The sequence below is a fragment of the Lissotriton vulgaris genome, chromosome 2_1, assembly GCF_964263255.1.
Source record: "Lissotriton vulgaris chromosome 2_1, aLisVul1.2, whole genome shotgun sequence".
NCBI classification, from domain to species: domain Eukaryota; kingdom Metazoa; phylum Chordata; class Amphibia; order Caudata; family Salamandridae; genus Lissotriton; species Lissotriton vulgaris.
In genome coordinates, this window is record NC_141687.1 from 50,885,457 (window position 1) to 50,908,027 (window position 22,571).

At 45.7% G+C, this 22,571-nt stretch overlaps 1 protein-coding gene across 1 annotated transcript in view; it reads left to right on the forward strand.

Annotated features, from left to right (window-relative positions):
- The window catches only part of CFAP65 (cilia and flagella associated protein 65), a 464,473-nt gene that overhangs the window by 16,339 nt on the left and 425,563 nt on the right, over window positions 1-22,571 (forward strand). Inside the window, exon 2 of the mRNA XM_086954439.1 lies at window positions 18,824-18,908. Within this exon, the coding sequence (XP_086810565.1) occupies window positions 18,824-18,908 (85 nt within the window). The remainder of the gene's footprint in view (window positions 1-18,823; window positions 18,909-22,571) is intronic.

A 22,571-nucleotide genomic window follows, 5' to 3' on the forward strand; every position in this document is an offset into this window, starting at 1 on the left:
GTCTCTTTTTAATACATTTTGCTAATTACATTTGTTGACAATGATTTTTTTGTAATCAAGCTTTTTGGTCTCAGGTTTTAGTGCATTTGCTCAATATTTTTACTGAATTCCCAGTCTCTACAACACACATAAAATTACACAAGACTTCAAACTAAATTTGACAAGAGTTCAAACTAAATTTCTATTGCCTAACTAATAGCTTTAATTTTCCTGGTAAACATGTTGATACCTCTTTGCAATTGTGAGTTTGCGTACATCCCAAAATGAGGCTATCCGTAAAGTCATGCTATGCTAGTTGAACTGTGGGGAAATATTTATTTTGGATTTGTCTACAAAAATAGTTTCTATATGGTTGCTAGCAAGACCTGCCTTATCAATCAAAATCCATAGACCTCAGCTTACAAAAATAATACCACACATTACTGTCTTCACATGGAGCTTAGGATGGAGGAGGTTAAGAGTTGTTTCCAAGGCTGATTTTTGGCAAACTACATTTGAGATTCGTATTTTCGTATGAAGTAGTTTCGTATGAAGTAGTGTGGCTCACTGGTTAGAGGCGGCAGACCCGAGAGCAGAGGACGGCCCGGGACCAGGGTTCGATTCCCGGCGCGGCAGGTTTCTGGACCAGGGTCAGCGGACTCGATAATTCTCTCGCCTCGGTGCCCACTCTGATCAGCGATCACACTTGGCAACTCTGGGCATTAGCTTGCCTCATCTTCACTAACGGCCCCACCAGACCGCCGGGGATGCCTGGTCTCACCCTGGAGATACCGATTAAGGGACCATCTCTCAGGGAAGCCAGGAAGGGTTTCGCAGCGGTCAAAGCGCCTTGGGACCCTCCGGGTAAGTAGTGCGCTATATAAATGCCTATACATTTACATTACATACATTACATTTACATTATATTTTCCTAGCTTTGGCTGTTGTAGTACAAATTGTTTGAAAGTAGGTGATTCTTGGAATTTTGGGTTGATGACATGTATTCATCACACATATTGCTAACACAATGCCCTCAGAGATTTTGTGTGTTAAATAAAAAACAAACTTCTTCCAGATTATGACTTAAGCTATGCTTCTTTCTATTCTATTACTAACAACAAGTACAAAAGGGTCTGATTTAGAGTTTGACAGTTCGGATACTCCATCACATACATGACAGATATCCCGTCCCCTGTACTACGCTTTCAATATATCCTGTGGCATTTGTCATACGGTGGACATGATATCCATCACGTTAGTGGCAGAGTAGCTTGTGCGCCAAAGTTTATATCAGCCCTTGGTTTCCTGATTTGTCACAATTCTTCCTGTGAAAAGCTATGAGATAGAGAAAGTCAAGATATTAAATGATGTTCAATGAAGTTTCGAGCAAATTACTTGTTCAATATTCAAGTAGTGCCTCTTCAATATAGTTTTATTGTTCAATTACTTAAAATCGTTACAATATACTGACATTATTAAAAAGAACCAAGTTAAAATCCTGTGTATGTTATTACAAACTGGTAGAACATAAAACCTTAAAATTAGTGTCATCACTGGCTGTAAAGTGCAAGTGCATTAGACTTAAAGGAACATTTTGTCAGAGTCTCTCTTGCTTGTTAGCTGAATGGTTTCTTTCTGTAACTCTATATTCTGCATCAGGGTGGCTCGGATTAATTCTATAAATTTTCCCAGCCGCGCTGCTGTTTGAGCTGTTTTAGCAGAGAAACACAAGTCAGAGACTTCACTGCATCGTACAAGGCCATGGGCTCTGCAGATTGGAAGAACTAGTCGGTGCCTCTCACTGGCTAACTTAGGGCAACAGCACAGCAGATGGAGCCAGGATTCACGATGGTAATTACAGAGTCGACATGTGACTAAATTGTCCTGCCTGACCCAGGCTTGGTTAAAGTCCACAATGGGCAGTGCCAGATCTCTTATGTAAGTAATTTTTTTCCGGGCCGGGACTGACAGTGCTTGCTCGAAATAAGGCTGTGGTTTACCCACTATATAGGAGGTGTCCAGTGCTAGGAGATTGGATTGATGGTGTAAGCTGTCCAGATCTCTTTCATAAGATATCTTCTTGGCTTGTCTATTCAGTGATCTTTTCCATGCGGCAACTGGGATGTTTGAATTGTGCAGATTTTGCACATCTATTTCCAACATTTTTGTGGCTGCTGTCAACTGCACCTGCCATGGTGATCCGCCTTTTTCAAAATTGATTTAATTTGCCTTTTTAAGGATGTTGCTGGAGCTCGCAAGGTGCTAATGTAATATTTTAGGGGTGCTTTGGTATCTTGCTGCCGCCACGGACCTGGACAGCCTGTCAGCCCACTACGCTACTTCTCGCGGGCCCCGCTTCGCGGGAGCCGCTCGTCTGATTTGGAACTTTCCTGCTTCTGACTCCAGCCCGGGACCCTGAGGTATCGTTTGGAGCTACCTGCCCCACACAAGGACAGAGGCGGGACTGCGAGGACCAGCCTGCCCAGCGGCGCTGATCAGCTGCAGCTGGTCCTCTTCCCGCCCCCTCCTGCACAAAAGACCTTGCAGAGTGTGTAACCAGTGGGTGCTTTGGTATCTTGCTGCCGCCACGGACCTTGACAGCCTGTCAGCCCACTACGCTACTTCTCGCGGCCCCCGCTTCGCAGGAGCCGCTCGTCGGATTTGGAACTTTCCTGCTTCTGCCTCCAGCCCGGGACCCTGAGGAATCGTTTGGAGCTACCTGCCTCACACAAGGACCAGTCTGCCCAGCGGCGCTGATCGGCCGCAGATGGTCCTCTTCCCGCCCCCTCCTGCACAAAAGACCTTGCAGAGTGTGTAACCGGTGGGTGCTTTGGTATCTTGCTGCCGCCACGGACCTTGACAGCCAGTCAGCCCACTACGCTACTTCACGCGGCCCCCGTTTCGCGGGAGCCGCTCGTCGGATTTGGAACTTTCCTGCTTCTGCCTCCAGCCGGGACCCTGAGGAATCGTTTGGAGCTACCTGCCCCACACAAGGACAGAGGTGGGACTGCGAGGACCAGCCTACCCAGCGGCGCTGATCAGCCGCAGCTGGTCCTCTTCCCGCCCGCTCCTGCACAAAAGACCTTGCAGAGTGTGTAACCGGTGGGTGCTTTGGTATCTTGATGCCACCACGGACCTTGACAGCCTGTCAGCCCACTATGCTACTTCTCGCGGCCCCCGCTTCGCGGGAGCCGCTCGTCGGATTTGGAACTTTCCTGCTTCTGCCTCCATCCCGGGACCCTGAGGAATCGTTTGGAGCTACCTGCCCCACACAAGGACAGAGGCGGGATTGCGAGGACCAGCCTGACCAGGGGCGCTGATCGGCCGCAGCTGGTCCTCTTCCCGCCCCCTCCTGTGTCCCCTCCCTCAAAAGGAGCGACTACCACGCTCACGCGGGTCGCGCGCGGGACTGAGCGCGGGGCCAAGCCCGGGCCAAGGGCAGGCCCATTGTAGCCCGTTAGAGACCGTGTAAGGCCGGGCCGGGCCATTTCTCTAACTCCTGAACTGTGCCTGGACTCACACGTAGGTACAAGTTTAATACTATTGTTACCATACGTATCTGTCTGCAACTAGGAGTGGACCAATATGTGACTGGCACAATGACAGTAACTGGCACACTGTAGGGCCCCCATCAGGAATGGAAACTGGGGTACTTGGGGTGTACAGGGTTTGAGAGAACAAGCAGGCAGGGGTAATTGGGCTGGCCTCCGGACCTCTAATAGATACAGTTGCCTAGAGATGGTGGACTGACAGCCAAATTTTAGTAATCTATCAGTGGGGGGGGGGGGAGGACGGACCGTGAAGCCATAAGAGGGTGTATAGATGGGTATTGTGAGCTTATCACACCCAGGTCGAGTAAGAAATATCCCCCTCATACCAATAAGAGGAGTCTTAGCCCGTGTAACCAGAATAATCTGCAGTCTATGTTTGATACGGGCGATTCAGCAATAAATGGCCCGATTAATTGTTTTAATGCAGATCTCTGTGATAGGGGTTCCATCTCTATTGTTTCTTCGAACTTGGCTGGGGTGGCTAACAAACTTGACTCCCCTGATTGGGGGGCATTTATAGACTCACAGGATGTTTGCCTCTTTCAAGAGACATGGGCAAGAGACTATTATCAGCGTGCAGGATTTGATACATTCTCAATCTGGGCGAACTGGAAGGGGAAGGGCAGTCCATCTGGTGGACTACTCATTTGGGTGGCTTCCCACCTGGGATGTAAAGCGAGGACTCTACCAACTAATTCCCTAGATATTCAATGCGTACTCTTGGAATGGTCTGACGTAACAAAATTGGCATTGATAAATGTCTACTCAAGACCAGTGGGTATATCAAAAGTTTCTAGTACCATTGAGGAACTAGTGCTGTTTCTGAGCACTTTTCCACAGGGCAATCCGTATGATTTTGGGGGAGACTTCAATTGCCAATTTGAGCCCCTCCCATCATTCCTAGAAGGTACAACAAATGAGGAAGATGAACAATAGGGAATTCCGAAACTGGATGGCCCACCAGTGAAGTCCTGGTCGCCACTAACAATGCAGATTGCCTGACCCTAGCAAATTCTCTAAGGGCCTGCAACGGCCGGGTGAGCGGTGACATCCCACCTAAACCGACTTTTAATAAACCGGGGCATAATTCTCGTCTGGACTACATACTTGTGGAAATGTCCGAATGGGCCAGAATTGTGGATTTCAATGTAATCCCTCGAACTGAAGCATCAACAGCATAATATTTCCTTGGTCAGAACTAAGAGGAAGGAGTATAAACATCTCATTTCTAATGTCAAGACCGAATGGGATTATGGTAATTGGGCAGATATGACTGATGCTCTTAAGTTCCGAGATCCATTCAAACAACAGTGGTCCCATACATATTCGAATGTAGAACCAATAAATATAGACGGAATCAAATCTATATTTGGAATGACATGTCCAGCCGGACAGAGGTCATTCAAGTTTTACTCAATAAACAATGTTTCTGAATAGGATATAGATATCTTCCACAAGAAACCTGTGTGGTGCACAAGTCTGTGCCCAACACTAGCGAGGTGTTTTACAGTTGGTGGAAAGTTTAGACAAGTTTTTAAGGAAAACAAGCGTTGTTCTGTTCAAATACTAGTTACACAGAAAATGTCAAACAGCACCATTACATCAATTTAGCAATCAAAAGTGTGTATAAGGTGCTTAAGCAAGTCGACGGCGTTTCGGTCCCCCTAAGCAGTTATGGAGACCATCATCAGGACAAAACATAAATTGCCTTTTATCGCTAAACCTCAAAAATGCCTGAAAGGAAAAAGAAGGAAAATACATACTTTAAGAACAGAGCACTAATTATATCTACAAAAGTGACTCTCTGTGCGCATTGTGCATTCAACCGTTACCGTGGTGAAGGTGTTTGCATGGTTTCCACGAGAGGCCAGTGAAGAGGTGGTAATAACGCGGCGGAGTAAGGAAACCAGTGTTCGAAGTCGGAGTGAAACAGACTAGTGGGCGTTCTATGTCATTGCTAATTACATATGTGCATCCTGAATCTCGAAATTGGGTGTAGAAGGGTTCCAAGTCCGCGAGCTAACACTCGAAGTGGGTTTAGTGATTGCTAGTGCCTAATGCGATAGTGCGCACTCAAGGCGGCGATGGGATGTGAGAATAGGTTGATTAACGTGCCTATATCGCGACTGGTCGTAGAGTTAAGAAACTCAGTAAGCTTACCGAGGTGACATAAGAATAATATCTAGTCGTCTGGAAGAGCGATTTTGCCCGGACCAGCAACCTATATGGGGAAAACAATCTAAAAATTATCAGGGGGTTAACAATTGAGTGCTACCTGAGCTGCCGGACCCAAGGCAATGCATTAAAGTTCCGAGATGCCAGGAAATTCTGGCAGATTGCAAAAAATGGATCGGCCGATCCAACCCCGGCAGTAGAGGCCAATATCGCACTTAGTGTGTGGGAGGACCATTTTAGATCTCTGTACACTGAGGTCAATACAGACTTAACCCAGGCCCAAGATGATTTGATGGCAGGCTTGACCCCCACGCCATTTCTGGATACGGATAAATTTACTTTGACAGAAGTAGGGGCAGCTATTGCTAGACTTGCCTCAGAAAAAGCTCCCGGGCTGGACAAACTTCCTGGTGACTTATTCAAAAATGAACCCATGATCTGGGCTTCATATCTACAGGTTTTATTTAATGCAATTCTGGAGGGGATGTCGATGCCTGTTACTTGGCTGGGGGCTGAGATTGTCCCCATCTTTAAGAAGGGCTCTTCTCTGCTCCCAGCCAATTATAGGCCTATCAGTTTAATAGACGTCTCCCAAAAGATCTTTGCCAGGTTGATTGTGGACCATCTATTGGAATGGATGCAAGATCACTCAATCCTGAGCCCATACCAAGCGGGATTCAGGAACAAAGTGTCCACTATAGACCAAGTCTTCCGACTTGTCAAGTCAAGTCAAGTCATAACACTTATATAGCGCACTACATACCCAGAGGGTTTCAAGGCGCTTAGGAAGGGGAGGTGGATTATTTGTCAAATATCCACGTTTTAAGCTGCTTTCTGAACGCTAGGTGATTCTGGGTGAGGCGAAGGTAAGCGGGGAGTGAGTTCCATGTTTTGGCAGCCAGGTATGAGAAGGATCTGCCTCCCATGGTGGTCTTGTTGATGCGAGGTACAGTGGCGAAGGCTTGGCTGGAAGAGCGCAGTTGGCGGGAGGGGGTGTAGAAGGACATTCGCGAGTTGAGGCAATCTGGTCCGATGTCGTAGAGTGATTTGTGTGCGTGGGTAAGCAGTCGGAAAGTAATCCTCTTATTGACGGGTAGCCAGTGGAGGTCTTTAAGGTGACCAGAGATGTGTTCGTTGCGTGGGATGTCTAATATGAGCCTGGCTGAGGCGTTTTGGATTCGTTGTAGTTTCTTCTGGAGTTTAGCGGTGGTACCTGCGTAGAGGGTGTTTCCGTAGTCCAGTCGGCTCGTGACTAGAGCGTGGGTGACTGTTTTCCTTGTTTCGGACGGGATCCAGTGAAATGTTTTTCTGAGCATGCGAAGAATGTTAAAGCAGGAAGAGGATACGGCGCTGACTTGTCTGTTCATTGAGAGTGAAGAATCCAGGATGACGCCAAGGTTCCGTGCGTGGTCTGTCGGGATGGGTGCATTTCCGAGGGCTTCCGGCCACCAGGAGTCGTCCCATGCAGAGGGGGATTTACCTAAGACGAGGACTTCTGTTTTGTCTGAGTTCAGTTTCAGACGGCTTTGTTTCATCCATTCGGCGACTTCTTTCATTCCTTCGTGTAGGTTAGTTTTGGCGGTGCTGGGGTCCTTGGTGAGAGATAGGATCAGTTGAGTGTCATCCGCGTAAGAGATGATGTTGAGGTTGTGTTGGCGGGCGATGGCCGCGAGGGGGCTCATGTATACGTTGAAGAGGGTGGGACTGAGTGAGGATCCTTGTGGTACGCCGCAGATGATTTCAGAGGCCTCGGACTTGAATGGTGGGAGGCGGACTCTCTGGGTTCTTCCGGTGAGGAACGAGGTGATCCATTCCAGTGCCTTTCCTTGGGTTCCGATGTTTCTGAGGCGTTGTAAAAGGGTGCTGTGGCAGACTGTGTCGAAGGCTGCAGAGAGGTCGAGGAGGATGAGGGCGACTGTGTCTCCATTGTCCAGTAGAGTTCGAATGTCGTCTGTTGCTGCGATGAGTGCGGTCTCAGTGCTGTGTTTGGCTCGGAAGCCAGATTGTGAGGGGTCGAGTGATTTGTTGGCTTCGAGGAAGGCGGAGAGCTGGTTGTTGACAGCTTTCTCGATGACTTTGGCCGGGAATGGAAGAAGTGAGATGGGGCGGTAGTTTTTGAGTTCGGTGGGGTCTGCTGTTGGTTTTTTCAGAAGGGCGGTGAGTTCAGCGTGTTTCCAGTCTTCTGGGAAGGTAGCGGAGTTGAAGGAGCAGTTGATGACGTCTCGGAGGTGCGGAGCTATGACGGAGTCTGCTTTGTTGAAGATGTGGTGGGGGCATGGGTCTGTGGGGGATCCAGAGTGGATGGAATTCATCAGGCGGATGGTGTCCTCAGTGGAGATTGGGTTCCAGGCGTTAAGGGTGTTGACGGGGGGAGGATGGTCAGCTGATGGTAGGGTGGGTTGCCTTCCGGGTTGGTTGTCAAAGCTGTTGTGGATGTCAGCAATCTTGTTGTGGAAAAAAGAGGCTAGGGAATCGCAGAGGGTTTGAGAGGGGGTGATGTCGTTGGAGTTGGCCGAGGGGTTGGAAAATTCCTTGACGATGTTGAAAAGTTCCTTGCTGTTGTGGGCGTTGTTGTCAAGTCGATCTTTGAATGCTGTTTTCTTGGCTTTTCGGATCAGTTGGTGGTGAGTACGGATGGCGCTTTTGAAGGCGTCCTTGTTGCTGGTGGATGGGTCTTTTTTCCAGGCCTTTTCAAGGGAGCGGCACAGTTTCTTGGATTTCTTGAGGTCGTCGTTGAACCATGAGGCCTTCTTGAAGCCAAGTTTGTGTTGACGTTTTTTCAGTGGTGCTAAGGTGTCGGCGGTGTTGGATAACCAAACGGTGAGGTTGGAGGCGGCTTCGTTGGCGTTAGAAGAGAGGGCTGGGGAGGATTCAAGGAGTGATGTGGAGATCTGCTCTGTGGTGATTTTGTTCCAGTTTCTTTGCAGAGTTGGTTGGGGGTGGTTGATGGGTTTCGGCTTGTTGTAGATGAAGTGAACGCAGCTGTGGTCAGTCCAGAGGAGATCCGTAGTGTGGCTGAAGGAGACATGGTTGCTGGAGGTGAAGATGGGGTCGAGAGTGTGACCTGCGATGTGGGTGGGGGAAGTGACCAGTTGTTTAAGTCCGAGGTTGGCGAGGTTGTCCAAGAGGGTGGCGGTGTTGCGGTCGTTGATCTTTTCAAGGTGGAAGTTGAGGTCTCCCAGAAGGATGTAATCTTTGGAGGGGAGCGCGTGTGGAGTGATGAAGTCCGTGATGTCTTCACTGAATTTTGCGCGTGGTCCAGGTGGTCTGTAGAGGAGGGTGCCTCTGAGTGTGGTCTTGGGGTCGATGTGGATCTGGAAGTGAAGGTGTTCGGAGTTAGCGAGGTTGGCGTCAGAGCTGGTTGAGATGCGGATTGATTTCTTATGGACGATAGCGATTCCACCTCCTGTATGGTCGGTGCGGTCCTTGCGTGTGATCTTATAGTCATCAGGGATAGCGATGGCGATGTCAGGGGCGGAGGAAGCGTTCATCCATGTTTCCGTTAGGAAGGCGACGTCAGGAGAGATGGTGTCTAGTAGGTTCCAAAGGTCAATGGCGTGCCTGTGGACCGAGCGGGTGTTGAGAAGGATGCATTCTAGGTGGTTGGGGTCGGGGATCTGTGGTGTGGTCGTAGCGGAGATGTTGTTGGTGCCGCTAAATTTGCAGGAGAAGCAGGAGAACGGACTTGCCATTATATTCTGGAAAACAGTACAGTTGGAGGGTGGCAGCCTCTATACTGTATTTGTTGACCTGCGAGCGGCCTTCGATCTGGTACCTCGTAGGAAACTTTGGTCCGTGCTCTCTGGTTTGGGGGTGCCACAACATCTCTTAACTATGATTATCAGACTACATACTGATAATTACGCCCAGGTCAGATGTGGCAGGGAGGGGATGTTGTCCAACAAATTCCCCGTTGGCAGGGGGGTTAGGCAGGGTTGTGTGCTTGCACCGACCCTGTTCTGCCTTTGTCAACGGGGTAATTGCGCACTTGAATGGGGTGGAGAATACTGATGCACCCAAACTTGGAGGCAGCAGGGTGCCCGCGATCATGTTCGCGGATGACACCCTGCTGCTCTCCAAGTCCCCAATGGGGATCCAGCAAGTTCTTAATGGTTTCGAGGCATTTTGTAACGATCATGGCCTTGAGATCAATGCATTGAAGACCAAATACATGGTCTTCAATCCTCCATCTAGAACCCGCCCTAATCTGTACATTGGACCTAACATGCTAGAGAGGGTTCGAATCTTTGAGTATTTGGGAATTACCCTAAATGAAAAGATGTCATGGACGCACCAACGGGAGAAATCACAACTAAAGCTGGCCCAAGTGGCAGGTGGAATCATCAAATTGGTCTCTAAGAACAAATCTTCCTTTAAGCCGGTGGGTCCCCCTCTAGAGATCTATAGAGCACAAGCCAGGGGAGCGGGTATGTACGGAAGTGAACTTTGGGACCACATGTGTAATCGCGATCTGGTAGTAACTGAGAACAATTTTATCAGACAGATCCTATCACTTCCCCAAAGTACCCCCCTGTTGCCGATTAGACTCGACCTGGCCCTGAGACCTGAGACCTTTTGATGAAGATATGGGCCTACGACCCCATCTATTCTGGTGCAGGACTTGGTTTGTACCAGAGCTAGCGAATTATAGGTTAGAATTGCAGGAAATTCTTACCCTCCCAAACATCGGGAAAATTCCCTGGCTAAACTATATTAAGAAAGAACTAAGGAAATTAGGGTTACTCACACTAGCATGTTCCGGGGTTACACGGAGGCAGCTCATTACTAAGTATCAGGAAAGCAAAATTGCTATTCACCTGCAAGGAAGCGGCCCTGGCACCCTAACGTCATCATTTTTAATAACAAAGGACAGCTATAGGTTTGAAACTGTTTTAGACATCATATCCCCAACATCAATCAAGAAACTGTATCTCCAATGGAGGTATGGTAGTTTACCATTACGGGCCTATACTAGTAAATGGGCCGAATCTTCCCCGTCTCATTGCCCAGGGTGTAAATCTGAACAGGAAACCGATTTGCACATGTTGTTCTTCTGTAGTGCTTATGTGCAGGCACGGAGGAAATGGATCGTCCCACTATGCAAAAAATTGGGTTTCTCCCACTGCCTGCAAGCATATAGGGTTCTCAAGTCCGATTTATCAGGGCATATAGTTTTTGCCCTAGCAAATATTTGGGGATAGTCTGGCATAAGAGGAGACATCTTCTAGATGGGGAACTATGATAAATTGTAAAATGATAAATTGTGATGTAGATATTTTTAGTATGTAGAATGGCTGATCCTTATACTTGTACATTGATTCATATGTTTTAATGGTGTATATATCTTATTAGAACATTAGAATGTTGGGAGCTCCATTGAAAACAATGGAGTGCTCCGGGCTTATAATGGCTGGTATAAGCCTGGAGCTCCAACATTCCAATGTTTCTTTGTTCACAGCTCTGGCTGTGAACAAAGGCTTCAGGGAGCCTGAGGGGATTCCAATCCCCTCACGCTCCCACAAGGCTTTGGTTTTTTTTTAGAACATTCTGTCCTCTAGTGACAGAATGTTCTAATAGCCTTATAGCCCTTCGTAGATGGGCTATACTGCTATTAAAGTTCCTCTCCCTTGTTAAAGGCCCTCACCTTCGGCTCGGGGCCTTTAAAGCTGGAGAGGGCTTTTAATAGCCGGTATAGCCCTCTATGGCGGGCTATAAGGCTATAATATTTACTGTTTTAGATTTAATGTCATTTGTACCTTTTATGGCACATGTTGCCGAAATAAAGATGATGATGATGAATATTTTACTGTGTCCCCTAAGCAGGTAATGTCCGGACGGGTAAGTCCCAGCTCCAACCTTACTCTAGCTTTCCTGGCCTGTCGCGGGATGCCTAATACCTTCTTGTATACAGAGATTTGGTGGCTTGTAAGGAATTTAGTAAAAGCACCAGGAAAGACTAGGTGGCCGTAATTGAGGGAGGGCACTACTTTTGCTTTTAAGACTTTCAAGATAGGTTCTACAGTTGGGCTGTGTAGTCTTTGATTGAGATTTCTCAGGCTACAGATAAAGCTGGACCCCTTACTTCTCAAATATTTCAGATGGGCTGAGGGTTTGGCCCTTTCCGATATCCTGGGACCCAAATAATTCTAGCTTTTGTAAGTTCTGATTTGCAACTCTCCTAGGTGCCATAGAGCTGTCTTCTTTCGATGGTACTTCCCACAGATTATTATCCTGGTCTTCTCCTGATTCACCAGGAGATTTTTCTTTAGATTAAATCTGTGTAGCACTTCTAAGGCTTTCTGTAGGCCTGTCCTAGTGTGATCCATAATAACAATGTCATCAGCATATTGGAGGATTTGGAGCCTCACGTTCCCCAGCCTTGGTGTTAGTAGATTTGCCCCCTCCAGGGCTTTTTTTCCAGATCGGCTGTATAGATATTAAAGAGTAAAGGGGCCAGAACGCACCCTTGTTTAAGGCAATTGTTGGTTGGACCTTATTTGTTACGGACGTTTGGCTGATTTTGATGCGTATCCAGGCCCCCTCATGCAGGGCAATTATTGCCTTTAAAAGCTTTTGTGGTATGCCCCAGTTGCTAAGTTAGCTTTCCGCGGACAACTCGGTCGAAAGCTGCGCTGTAATCCACAAAACAGCAAAACAACAGTAGTTCAGATGTCTGGGTCTCACGTAATGACAAGTGTCCCAGTGCTAGAATGTTGTCTACGGTGGAATTTTTGGGCCTAAAACCAGACTGGAAGAAAGGAAGGATGTTATGATCTTTTGCCCAGGTTTCTAGTTCCTTCAACAGTAATCTGGCATATGCTTTTGCTTATATATCTAATAGAGTGACCAGCCGATAATTTTCAGGTTTCGTGCATTTCCCTTTTTTATAAATCGGAACGAGTATTGAGGCTTTCCACGAGGATGGAACTGTAGAAGTGGCAAACGCGTACTTAAAAAGTGGTGTTAACTGATCTGCCCAAAATCCGTGGGAGGCTTTAAGCACTACTGCTGGGACACCAGGGGCCCCATCTGGCCTAATTTTTTTTATCAGATTGGTAATCTCGACCTTGGTAATAACGGGCTTTATGTCCTTATTATGAGGTTCTGGGGTACTTTGTTGTAATTGGATTTCAGTCATATTCTGCTGTGTCGTATACAGTTACTTTGCGTGTTTGACCCACTCGGCGGCTGCCAACCCGTTTTCCTTGCTTTGGCCAATGTGTTGTTTAATGTATCTCCAGAGTTGGATATGACCCTTTTCCCTGAGAAGATTATACATTTTCAGCCACTCTGCCTCGATTTTCTTTGATCGTAATTCCCATATTTTCTTCCTGTGTTCCCTATGAAGCACTTTTATTTCCGATATGTGGGAATTTGTGGCGCCTGTTCTTCTTGCCTTCAAGGCCTTTGAGAGGTTCATCTTGGTCTGCGCTAGGGCTCTTGGGTTTAACTGTGAGGACTGGCATTGTGGATAGGAGTCCTGTGCTTTAGGGCTCCCAGTATCTCGTCTGAGAACGTTTTTTAATTCATCAAGGAGTCGTTTCCAGAGCTCCAATGGGGATGCAATACTTCTGTCTATTAGACTTGACTCTTTGTATCTGATCCACTCCAAGAGCTATGGGCCTATATTTGTGGTCCATTTTATTCTTCTCAAAACTTCGTGGTGCTCTTCTCCAGTTGAAGATCCCAATATTTCCAATTTTTTTGCAGGTTTCCCATTTAGCTCAAGAGATACCCTCAGAGGTCTATGATCACTCGTGTCCCTATTTCCCACTTCAAAGTTGTTGAAGTAGGTTAGAAGGTTATCCGAAATAAAGATGTAATCAATTGTTGACTTGTCCCTGAAGGTGGGAAGAGGATGCCAGAGAGGGTCCACAGCTTTTTTGATGGAAACCAAATTTTGCATAAAAAGGAGCCACTGCAGAAGAGCCGATTCTAAATTATTTGAAGGTTCCCCTGTTGCGTGCCCCAACTCCCTGGTGTTTATGTCCCCAGCGATAATTGGAAAATGTGAGGCATATTTATTTATGAGGTGGTCCATTTCTCTTGTCAATGTTTTTAATACTAGCTTTTTTTGCTGAGTGGCGGGGTTGACGTAGCAGTTGATTAACAAAAGGCGAATTGAGATGTTATTATTTTTGAAACCTCCGATCAGTACTACTTTCAAGTTGGAAATGTGTGTTATTACTGATGTTGCCTCTATTTTATGAGCATGATTAATGAAAATTGAGAGCCCACCAGATGCTCCATCAAAGATGCTACGTTTTGTAGCTGCAGTATGAAATTCCAAAAAACCTGGGATAATTAGAGGTTCAGTGGCCCACGTCTCTTGTAGGCAGAGAATGTCATTTGCTTGAAGATACATAAGTGCTGCATTACAGGTAAGTAATCTTTTTAGCCCTGCGACATTCAAGGATATGATGGACAAATGTGTAACGTTTCCCGATGTTCTATTCTTATTCAAGTGACAGGCTGCATTTGTTATATTAGAAGCGCCGTCATGGGGGCAGGCCTCCACTGCCTTGCGTCCGCCGTGGGGGCAGGCCTCCACTGCCTTGCGTATTCAAGTAGTGATTTCCTTGCATGTTTCAGGTAATGGAACCCAATAGCTAGTAAAAGATAACCATTGCATATTTTTTTAAACAAATTATGTAGGTCATGAAAGTTTCTAAGCCATTCATTCAGTTGGCGGAGCATTGAAACTAACAATGTAGCAATTTTGAAAGTCCTAGCTTAAACCAATTGTATTGCTGCTGACTATATTACAGGAGCAAAAAGAACAGATAATGGACGGAATGCTGGACCAATCAAACATTCACCCCCAGTCACAGATCTAGGTTAAATCCATCATTTATGTGCACACCACGCAACTCCAGTTTAGACCCAGACATATGCAAATTAGGCTTGACCTGGCTCCCAGTAGGAACAGTCCAGCCCAAACTGCCAGGCCAGGTCCTCCCTGGACCTGAAACAAGCATTCTGGGATCGGTTTCGGGGTTTCACTCCTCATCTGCCATACTAGCTTGAATCTGGTGTGGTGGCAAGCACCCGTCCCACGTCAGGCCATACCCTTCCCACTTAAGGTGATAATGCAAAAAGAATATATGATGGACAGAATGCTGAACCAGTCAAACATTCACCCCAGTCACAGATCTGGGAAAAATCCATCTTTTTTTTGCACGCCACACCACTGTAGTTTAGACCCAGCCATGTGCAAATCAGTCTTGACCCTGCTCCACATGGGAACAGTTCAGCCCTAACTGCCAGGCCAGGTCAACTCTGGACCAGAAAACACTCTCACAGAAGGGGGCCCCTGAATCTGATACCTGGCAGAGGGAGCAGAGGAAACACAGAAATTAATAATACGACAAACACTCTCTTCTCAAAACCTATTTAAATTGGTGCTAACAAATCACCATTGTACAAAACATAGTCCTAACAGCCAGAAGACCCTCCATATCATGATATATATACAGTGTGGTAGAATAATATTCTATATTTATTTTAATTTTTCAATCAACAGGATACAAAAAAGTAAAAAAGGTGAACATCACAATAGTCAATATTTGATATTTGAGGGGGTATTTCTAAAGCGCAGCGTTCGCTCCGGAGGGAGCATCATGGCGCTGAGAATCCTGAAAGCCCGGTCAAAAGGTGGCGCGAGGGAGGCTAGATGGCGGCTCTGGTCCAGTCGTCGGGAAGGTTAAAAATCCATGTTTTGAGAAGTTTTCTGAAAGGCTTCTCTAGGGTCTGTTGTCTCAGGTGTTTAGGCATGCTGTTCCAAGCTTTGATGGCCAGGGCGCTTAAAGTTTTCCCACCTTTTGACTTCAAGTTGTGCCTGGCGGAGGACATGAGATTGTCTTGGGCAGAACGAAGGGAACGACTCGGGTTATAGTGTGGGAAGCGTCTGGTTAAGTATTTAGGGCCATTTTTGTTAAAGGCCCGAAAGGCAACAGTAAGTATTTTGAAGAGTATTCTCTTATGGAGGGGTAGCCAATGCAGGGTATTTAGGGCTGCAGAGATTGAGGATTTGCGGGGTAATTTTAGGACCAGGTGGGCAGCCGTGTGAAGGACGCTTTGGAGCTTGGACAGAGTGGACTTTTTGGTCCCAGCAAGGAGGCCGTTACAATAGTCAACGCGCGAGATTATGAGGGCTACTGTTACAGTTTTTCTGGCCTCAAGAGGGAGAAAGTCGAAGAACATTCGAAGAGATTTGATTATACCGAAGCATCTGCCGGCAACAGTCCTGGCATGCTGGTCGAATGATAGATCCGAGTCAAAAAGTACACCGAGGTTTCTAGCAGTAGTGACGGTCTGGGGAGGGGCAACAGAGTTATCCGGCCACCAGAGGGCTGGGCAGAAGGAGGTGTTCTTTCCAATGGGGAGGATCTCTGTTTTGCTAGAATTACAGCGGAGGTGGTTATTGTCCATCCATTGGAAGACTGCAGTTAAGCAGTTTTTAAGATTGAGCTCAGCTTTGATTGAGTTGTCCTCTAGGGGTACGATCAACTGAGTATCATCGGCATACGAGGTGACAATAAACATCATGAGTCTCACACACACACATTCTGTCAAACAACCACACAACCACATACTCAGACAATCTCATACAGACCATCAGATCATAGTTCATTGGATCACAATAAGTGTATACAAATACGAACAGGGTCCTTTCCCCGACACATAGACAAATACAGATTTTAACATAGCAAAAAATGATAGGCATTAAGGGAGACAGATTCCTCAGATGATCATACAATACAAGTTGCAAATTCTTCTCCAGGGGGGAGATAGAGGTAGGGGAGACACAGGGGTTCCAACGCCGACACGTGTTTCGGGGTCACACCTTCATCAGGCCGAAAACAGGGCGGTGAGGGACTCATGAACAATGATACCTGGAAGTCAAGGCCAGTACAGTATTGCCAATAGCAGAAGAGGCTTGGAGAGCGCAGGGATAGCAAATTTCCCACACTGGCTAATACGGATAGGTATTATAATGAAAACGAAGAGCCACGGTGAAGGCAGTCTTCCGGCCAGTAGATAATCTTAGTTTACGAAAATTTGGCCGGCAAGGACGTGAGAAAGTAGTCCTCAGGACACAAGTAATCATGTCAGGGAAACAAGGCTATTTCATGTAAAAGGGTACTGCGAAACATCTCTAGCGCCGCTCGAGGCACAACATGGCCAGCTGGTAGTTTGAAGCTTCCGCCAGCAGCTGTCAAATGCTACTTCGCACATTGGTGATCTGTGGGTTACTGTGACTGATTCTATCTGGAACTTTCTAGGATTTCTTGATCATCTCCTTTCCCTTTCCTACTAGAATGCACACTCCCTGGTTTAGATATTTATGTAAATCAGTTTATTTTTGTCTATCTCTGGACCAGAAACAAGTATCCTGGGACCGGTTTCAGGGTTTCACCTCTCATCAGCCAGGTTAGCTTGAATCTGGTGGCTTAGGGAGCACTGTACCCATTTCTTGGCATACCCTTCCCACATAGGGCGCCAAATGCAAAAAGAACAGATGATGGACGGAATGCTGAACGAATCAAACATTCACCACCAGTCACAGATCTGGCTTAAAGCCATTGGGTTTTTTTGCACGCCGCGTCATGCCACTCCAGTTTAGACCCAGCAATATGCCAATCAGTCTTGACCTTGGTCAGATGTGAACAGTGCAACCCGAACTGCTGGGTCAGGACCTCCATGGACCAGAAATGAGCACCCTGGGACCAGTTTCGGGGTTTCATCCCTCATAAACTAGTCCAGCTTGAATCTGGTGGTGTAGCAAGCATGTCTGGGTATACTGTTCCCACTTGAGGCAACAAATGTAAAAAGAATAGATGATTGACGGAATGCTGAACCAATCAACCCAGTCACAGATCTGGGTTAAATCAATTTTTTTTATATACAATACCGGTCTCAGGATGCTTGTTTCCGGTCCATGGAGGACTGAGCTTGGCAGTTTGGTCTGGCCTGTTCCCATGGGGCACAGGGTCAAGTCTGATTTGCATATGACTGGGTCCAAACTGGGGCGGCGTAGTGAGCAAAAGAACTATGGATTTAACCCAGATCTCTTGACTGGGGGAGAATGTTTGATTCATTCAGCATTCCATCCATCATTTATTGCTACACAACTGCATTACAGAAAGCATACTGGTAAAAGTGGTGCTGGACTCAGAGAGGTTTACCTAACCAGATGGTGTGTAGTTGTGAAAGCGAAAAGGATGCTGTGTTTTAAGATGGCAAAATGACCATTTACATTGTGTTGCAGCAAAGTAATCTAGCCCTAATGTCACAATCTCTTGTAAATACTGCAGAATTGGCAGATCCAGTACTGAATTTACCACCATTAGTTTCTGCAGTATTTCAAACATATTCAGAAATTTTCGGTAGGCATCCCCGTAGCATTGTTTCGGCTTGTTAGTACCGCAAAGTTCTCCTGACTTCAAAAGGCAAGTGGACTTTCTTGGACAATGATATGAAGTGTGAGGATTACAGCTACACTTCAGCATAGATATGCAATATAGTTAGTTAGTTCTGTGCTCTTAACAGAAGTTGCCACAGTTAAATTCCATACATAAACATCCCAAATAACACAGAAGATAGGAGTGTTAACAAGCATCTAACACAGCCTTGAAACATCATACCGTCAGCTGTCACCGTGGCCAGCAGCACACGACTCACAGCTGCATCTGCTGAGCCAGGGGCATGGCCACACAAATGGCACAGTCCTGGGTACATGGCTCATGAACACCAGAATCATCCAGCTACAGGTCTGGGGCTAACCATTACCCTAACACATCATCACAAACCAGATCAGCCTTCAGTTGGCAATAGAAACATATGGAAGTCACTCACAGACACAAAGTCCCACCAGAGCTTGCCAATAGCCCAATGCATGTAACAAGTCCTAATAAATTTCAGAAATGTTTATAATACCCTGTAAACAAAGAAAACATATGGTAACTGGAATAGCAGATATGTTTCCTTTCCAGAGAATTATCAGTATGTTGTATCTGACTGTCTGAAAAGCTTCACTGAGCTTACCCAGCATACCTGAACCCATTTCCTTTTGTACTCATATGCAGTGTTTTCTTATACAATCTTTTGTCTTCCAGCTACACAATGTTAGCCCAGGTGCAGGCTCGCCCCCTGGCCTCCAACCCTTTCCCGAGGCTCAGCTACAGCACACCCAGCCGCCATGTGAGTACTGAATTCAGGGCTTTGTTGTCAAAAGTTTGCCATTCTTTGAATTTCATTGAATGATTCAACTGTAAGCTGATCAGCTTTTCAGCTCTGATGACACTGATCTATTAAAATGGAATTGCCACTGAAGTGTTAAGAATTCCTTCAAACTCATAGAACATTGAATTAATTGCTGGTCATAGATGTCATGTATTAAAGTAATGACAACTATGTGTTTGTGCCCGTGTGTAAAAAGCACAGGTTGTAATGGTTTTATCTCTGCAAACATCTGATTAAAGTTAATGCAATCATTGATAGGATATTGATTCGGTGAAGGAAAATGTTACTTGTGACAGCATAATCATCATTTTGCTGTTGAATGAGTTTAAATTGTTTAATAGCGATTAGGTATCAAATTATGTCTTTATTGATTTGTTTTCATGGACCAGGCTGTAAACAAACACAACAAGCACTTATTTAAAAAAGAAAAAAAACAATAACATAAATTAGCCTAAAATGGTCAACAAAAGTTTGTTTAAGTAACAAAAACTTTCCTTATATCACATAAAATCTCTAATGACCACTTCCAAATGATGCATATTGCCCGATATTTCTAATGCCTGAGCATGTAAACTAATAACCACATAACATATGTGGTGAAGATAAATGGACCTTGCGTTTAAAAAACAAAGACAATCTAAAAAAAGGTGTTCCATGGAAAATGTACATGTTGATGCACACATGCAAAATCCATCATTCATTTTCACCAATTTCATGAAACCTTTGATTTGCCACCATGGACTGATCCCCACTCACTATCTCATAATAGTATTGCCACTAACAGGATTAGGAAACAGAATCTAAATAGCCATACCTTGTTACTACTCCTAAATACTTTATCATTCCTGTGACTGACTTTTCCAAATAAAATAGATACAGTGATTTACTTTCCTCCAACATTTGTTTTCCAGGCCTTTCTGCATAGTCTAGCCATATATGGGATATAACTATTTATATTTTTAAAGGGCCAGTTGTTCAAAGCCTCTTTGTGTTCACAAAATTTCAATTCAGTAAAATGTTACTGGATCACAATTTGTGTTTGCAGCTACCAACCAAATTGGTATTTGGAAGGGGCATGTTTATGGCGACCCTTCCAAATTTTGATTTGGGTGCATTAATGTTTTGTGAGAGAAATATAATTGCAAAGGTTTTAATGGTTTACTGACTATACAAATGCCACTAAGCCATTTGCAAATAGGAAGTGGTCACCATGGGTGACTTTCCCTTTGAGAATGTTGATTTTTTTTTTTAAATAGACAGTGGTCCCAATTTTCCTTTTGTTTAAAAAAAACGCATTCAATTTTCCTTTAAGGAAAATTGGTTATATTTTAATAAAATAGTTTTATTTAAAAGTAATCACAAACATTATCATCTGGTGACCTCAGCAGGCTACCATCTGTGAGATGGCTGCGATTCATAGTAGGTCACAATTTGTGTAACATACCCCATTATTTTCCTGAGGTAGGTCAAATTCTGACCCAGTACGAATTGTGTTCTTGCTAACTGGCCTATGAATACACACGTCAGTTCACAAGCACAGAATAGATTTGGTAAATGTCAGTACACAATTTGCAACCAATTTTACCAAATTAATTGTTAGCACCTCTCGCCCATGATTCTTTTAATCCATACAGCTCACAAACAGCTCATCATAGGTGGCTGTCGATTTACAGACAAGATACTCCCTCATGTTTCAAAAAAATCCGAATTAATTGTAATTATTGATGAAGTGCAAGTGCAGAATAGTGGGTCTCGTGTGCCACCTGATTTGTTTTAGCCGGGTCCGGGTCTCTCTTTCAGGCTGTTAGATTAAGCTATCCGACGGCAGAGCCAGGGTGGCAGCGCCATCAGAAAGATGATGGTCCTCCTGGCTCTAAATAGAGCAGCCGACGAGGATTTGGAGGACCAGATACTCCACCATGTTTATGATGGACTCCTTTGCCTTCCAAATGTTAATTCAGACCCTTGATTTCCTTACCTCTTTGTGCAGCTCATTACTGTAGTATCTTCTACATTGTTCACAGATTTATTTGCAGTGGAATAGTTATACAAAGGACCAGTTTTACTCTACTAAACTAACAAAGTCAGATCAGGCATATCCAGGTCCTCTGCGAAGAGGAGGGATCTACAAATTGCAACTTTAAGAGAAGAGAAACTACATTTTGAAATATCAGATGTCTGATGCAAAATGAGGTCAGAGACAGCAAACATTCTTGTTTTAAGCCATTCTTTATAGAAAGGATGGAGAACAGATAGAACAGTTTGCAATTGAAACACAAAATATCTGTGTGTAATCATTTTAAAGTAGATAGTAAACCTGTTCAGGCATCCACTATTATTCCAGTTTTGCTAGTAAACAATTCAATCTACTGTTCAAACATAACCTGGAAGTACACAAACCAACAATATAGTGCTCTCTTCTAAATCATGGCCCACTGGGACCGCATCCAATAATATAAACACTTCAACCGTCGTTGAGCAGCTATTCCGGAAACCAGCTTCATCTAATGGAATTACGTTTTACCGCTGAATCCATGCATTTAGCTGAATTAGCACTAATTTGGCAAAGATTCTGTCAGCCATATCCATTATTGCAATCTATCTACACCATACCTGTCAGCTTCTGCTTTCATGGAAAGGGGTTTTATTTTTTTGGTAAATATATTTTTATTGCAGCAAGAACAGGTATTCATGACATATTGTATGCGCCATAAATCAGTGTACATATAGTTCCCCATTTCTTCCCTCACACAGCCATTTAGCTCACACCCCGGAGGATGAGCGGCGCAATCGTGGAGAAAGGTCCGTCCTGGGGGGTGTCACATGGATCAGCGATATTCTGTTGTCTGGAAAATGGCAAGGCCGCCTTTCGGTCCCCCACGTTTGCCACGTACAACAGTCCTAACCAAACTTTGTCCCCCTCCCCAAGCAAACCCCTCTCCCCTGCCCAACTCTCTCAATCTCCCTCTCCGTCCTACCTACTCCCCCCCTCCTGTCCCCCCCCCTCGTCCCCCCTTCCCCCACCCCCCCACCCCCCCCAGGCATGTCAGAGTACCACTAATGTGAATCTGCATGCCATTCTACTAACCCGAACCCGAGGCAGCTCATCAGGAGGATTCAGCTAAGATTGACAGTCATCACGTAGGAAGGAGGGACACAAGGGGTGGAGGTCAGGCCATCTCCACCTCAGACGGCTACTCCGCCGGAGCAGGGCTATGCGCTGGGGTATCATCATCATCTAGGTCTAAGAGTTGGAGGTCGAGGACCAGCCGCTCCCACGCCCTGGCCCTCTCCAGAGCCGTGTCATTGCTCGCCCTGAGCGCGGCCTGCATGCGGAGCTCCCCCTCACAACGGGCCCATTTGTGTAGTTCAGCCTTCCATCTCACTATAGTGGGACCCCTATTTGATTTCCATTGGGATGTTATGGCCCGCTTCGCTAAGAGTAGGCCTAGATCCAGAAACTTGCTAGTGATTTTGTTCTTTGATGTGTGTGGAACCCAGTGTAGGATGCAGTGTGCCATGCTGAATTGCAAGTCCCTCTCCGTGATCTCCCCCAGAGTATCCACTACCTCCCGCCAAAAGGAAGATAACTTCGGGCAGGACCAGAACATGTGCTGGAAG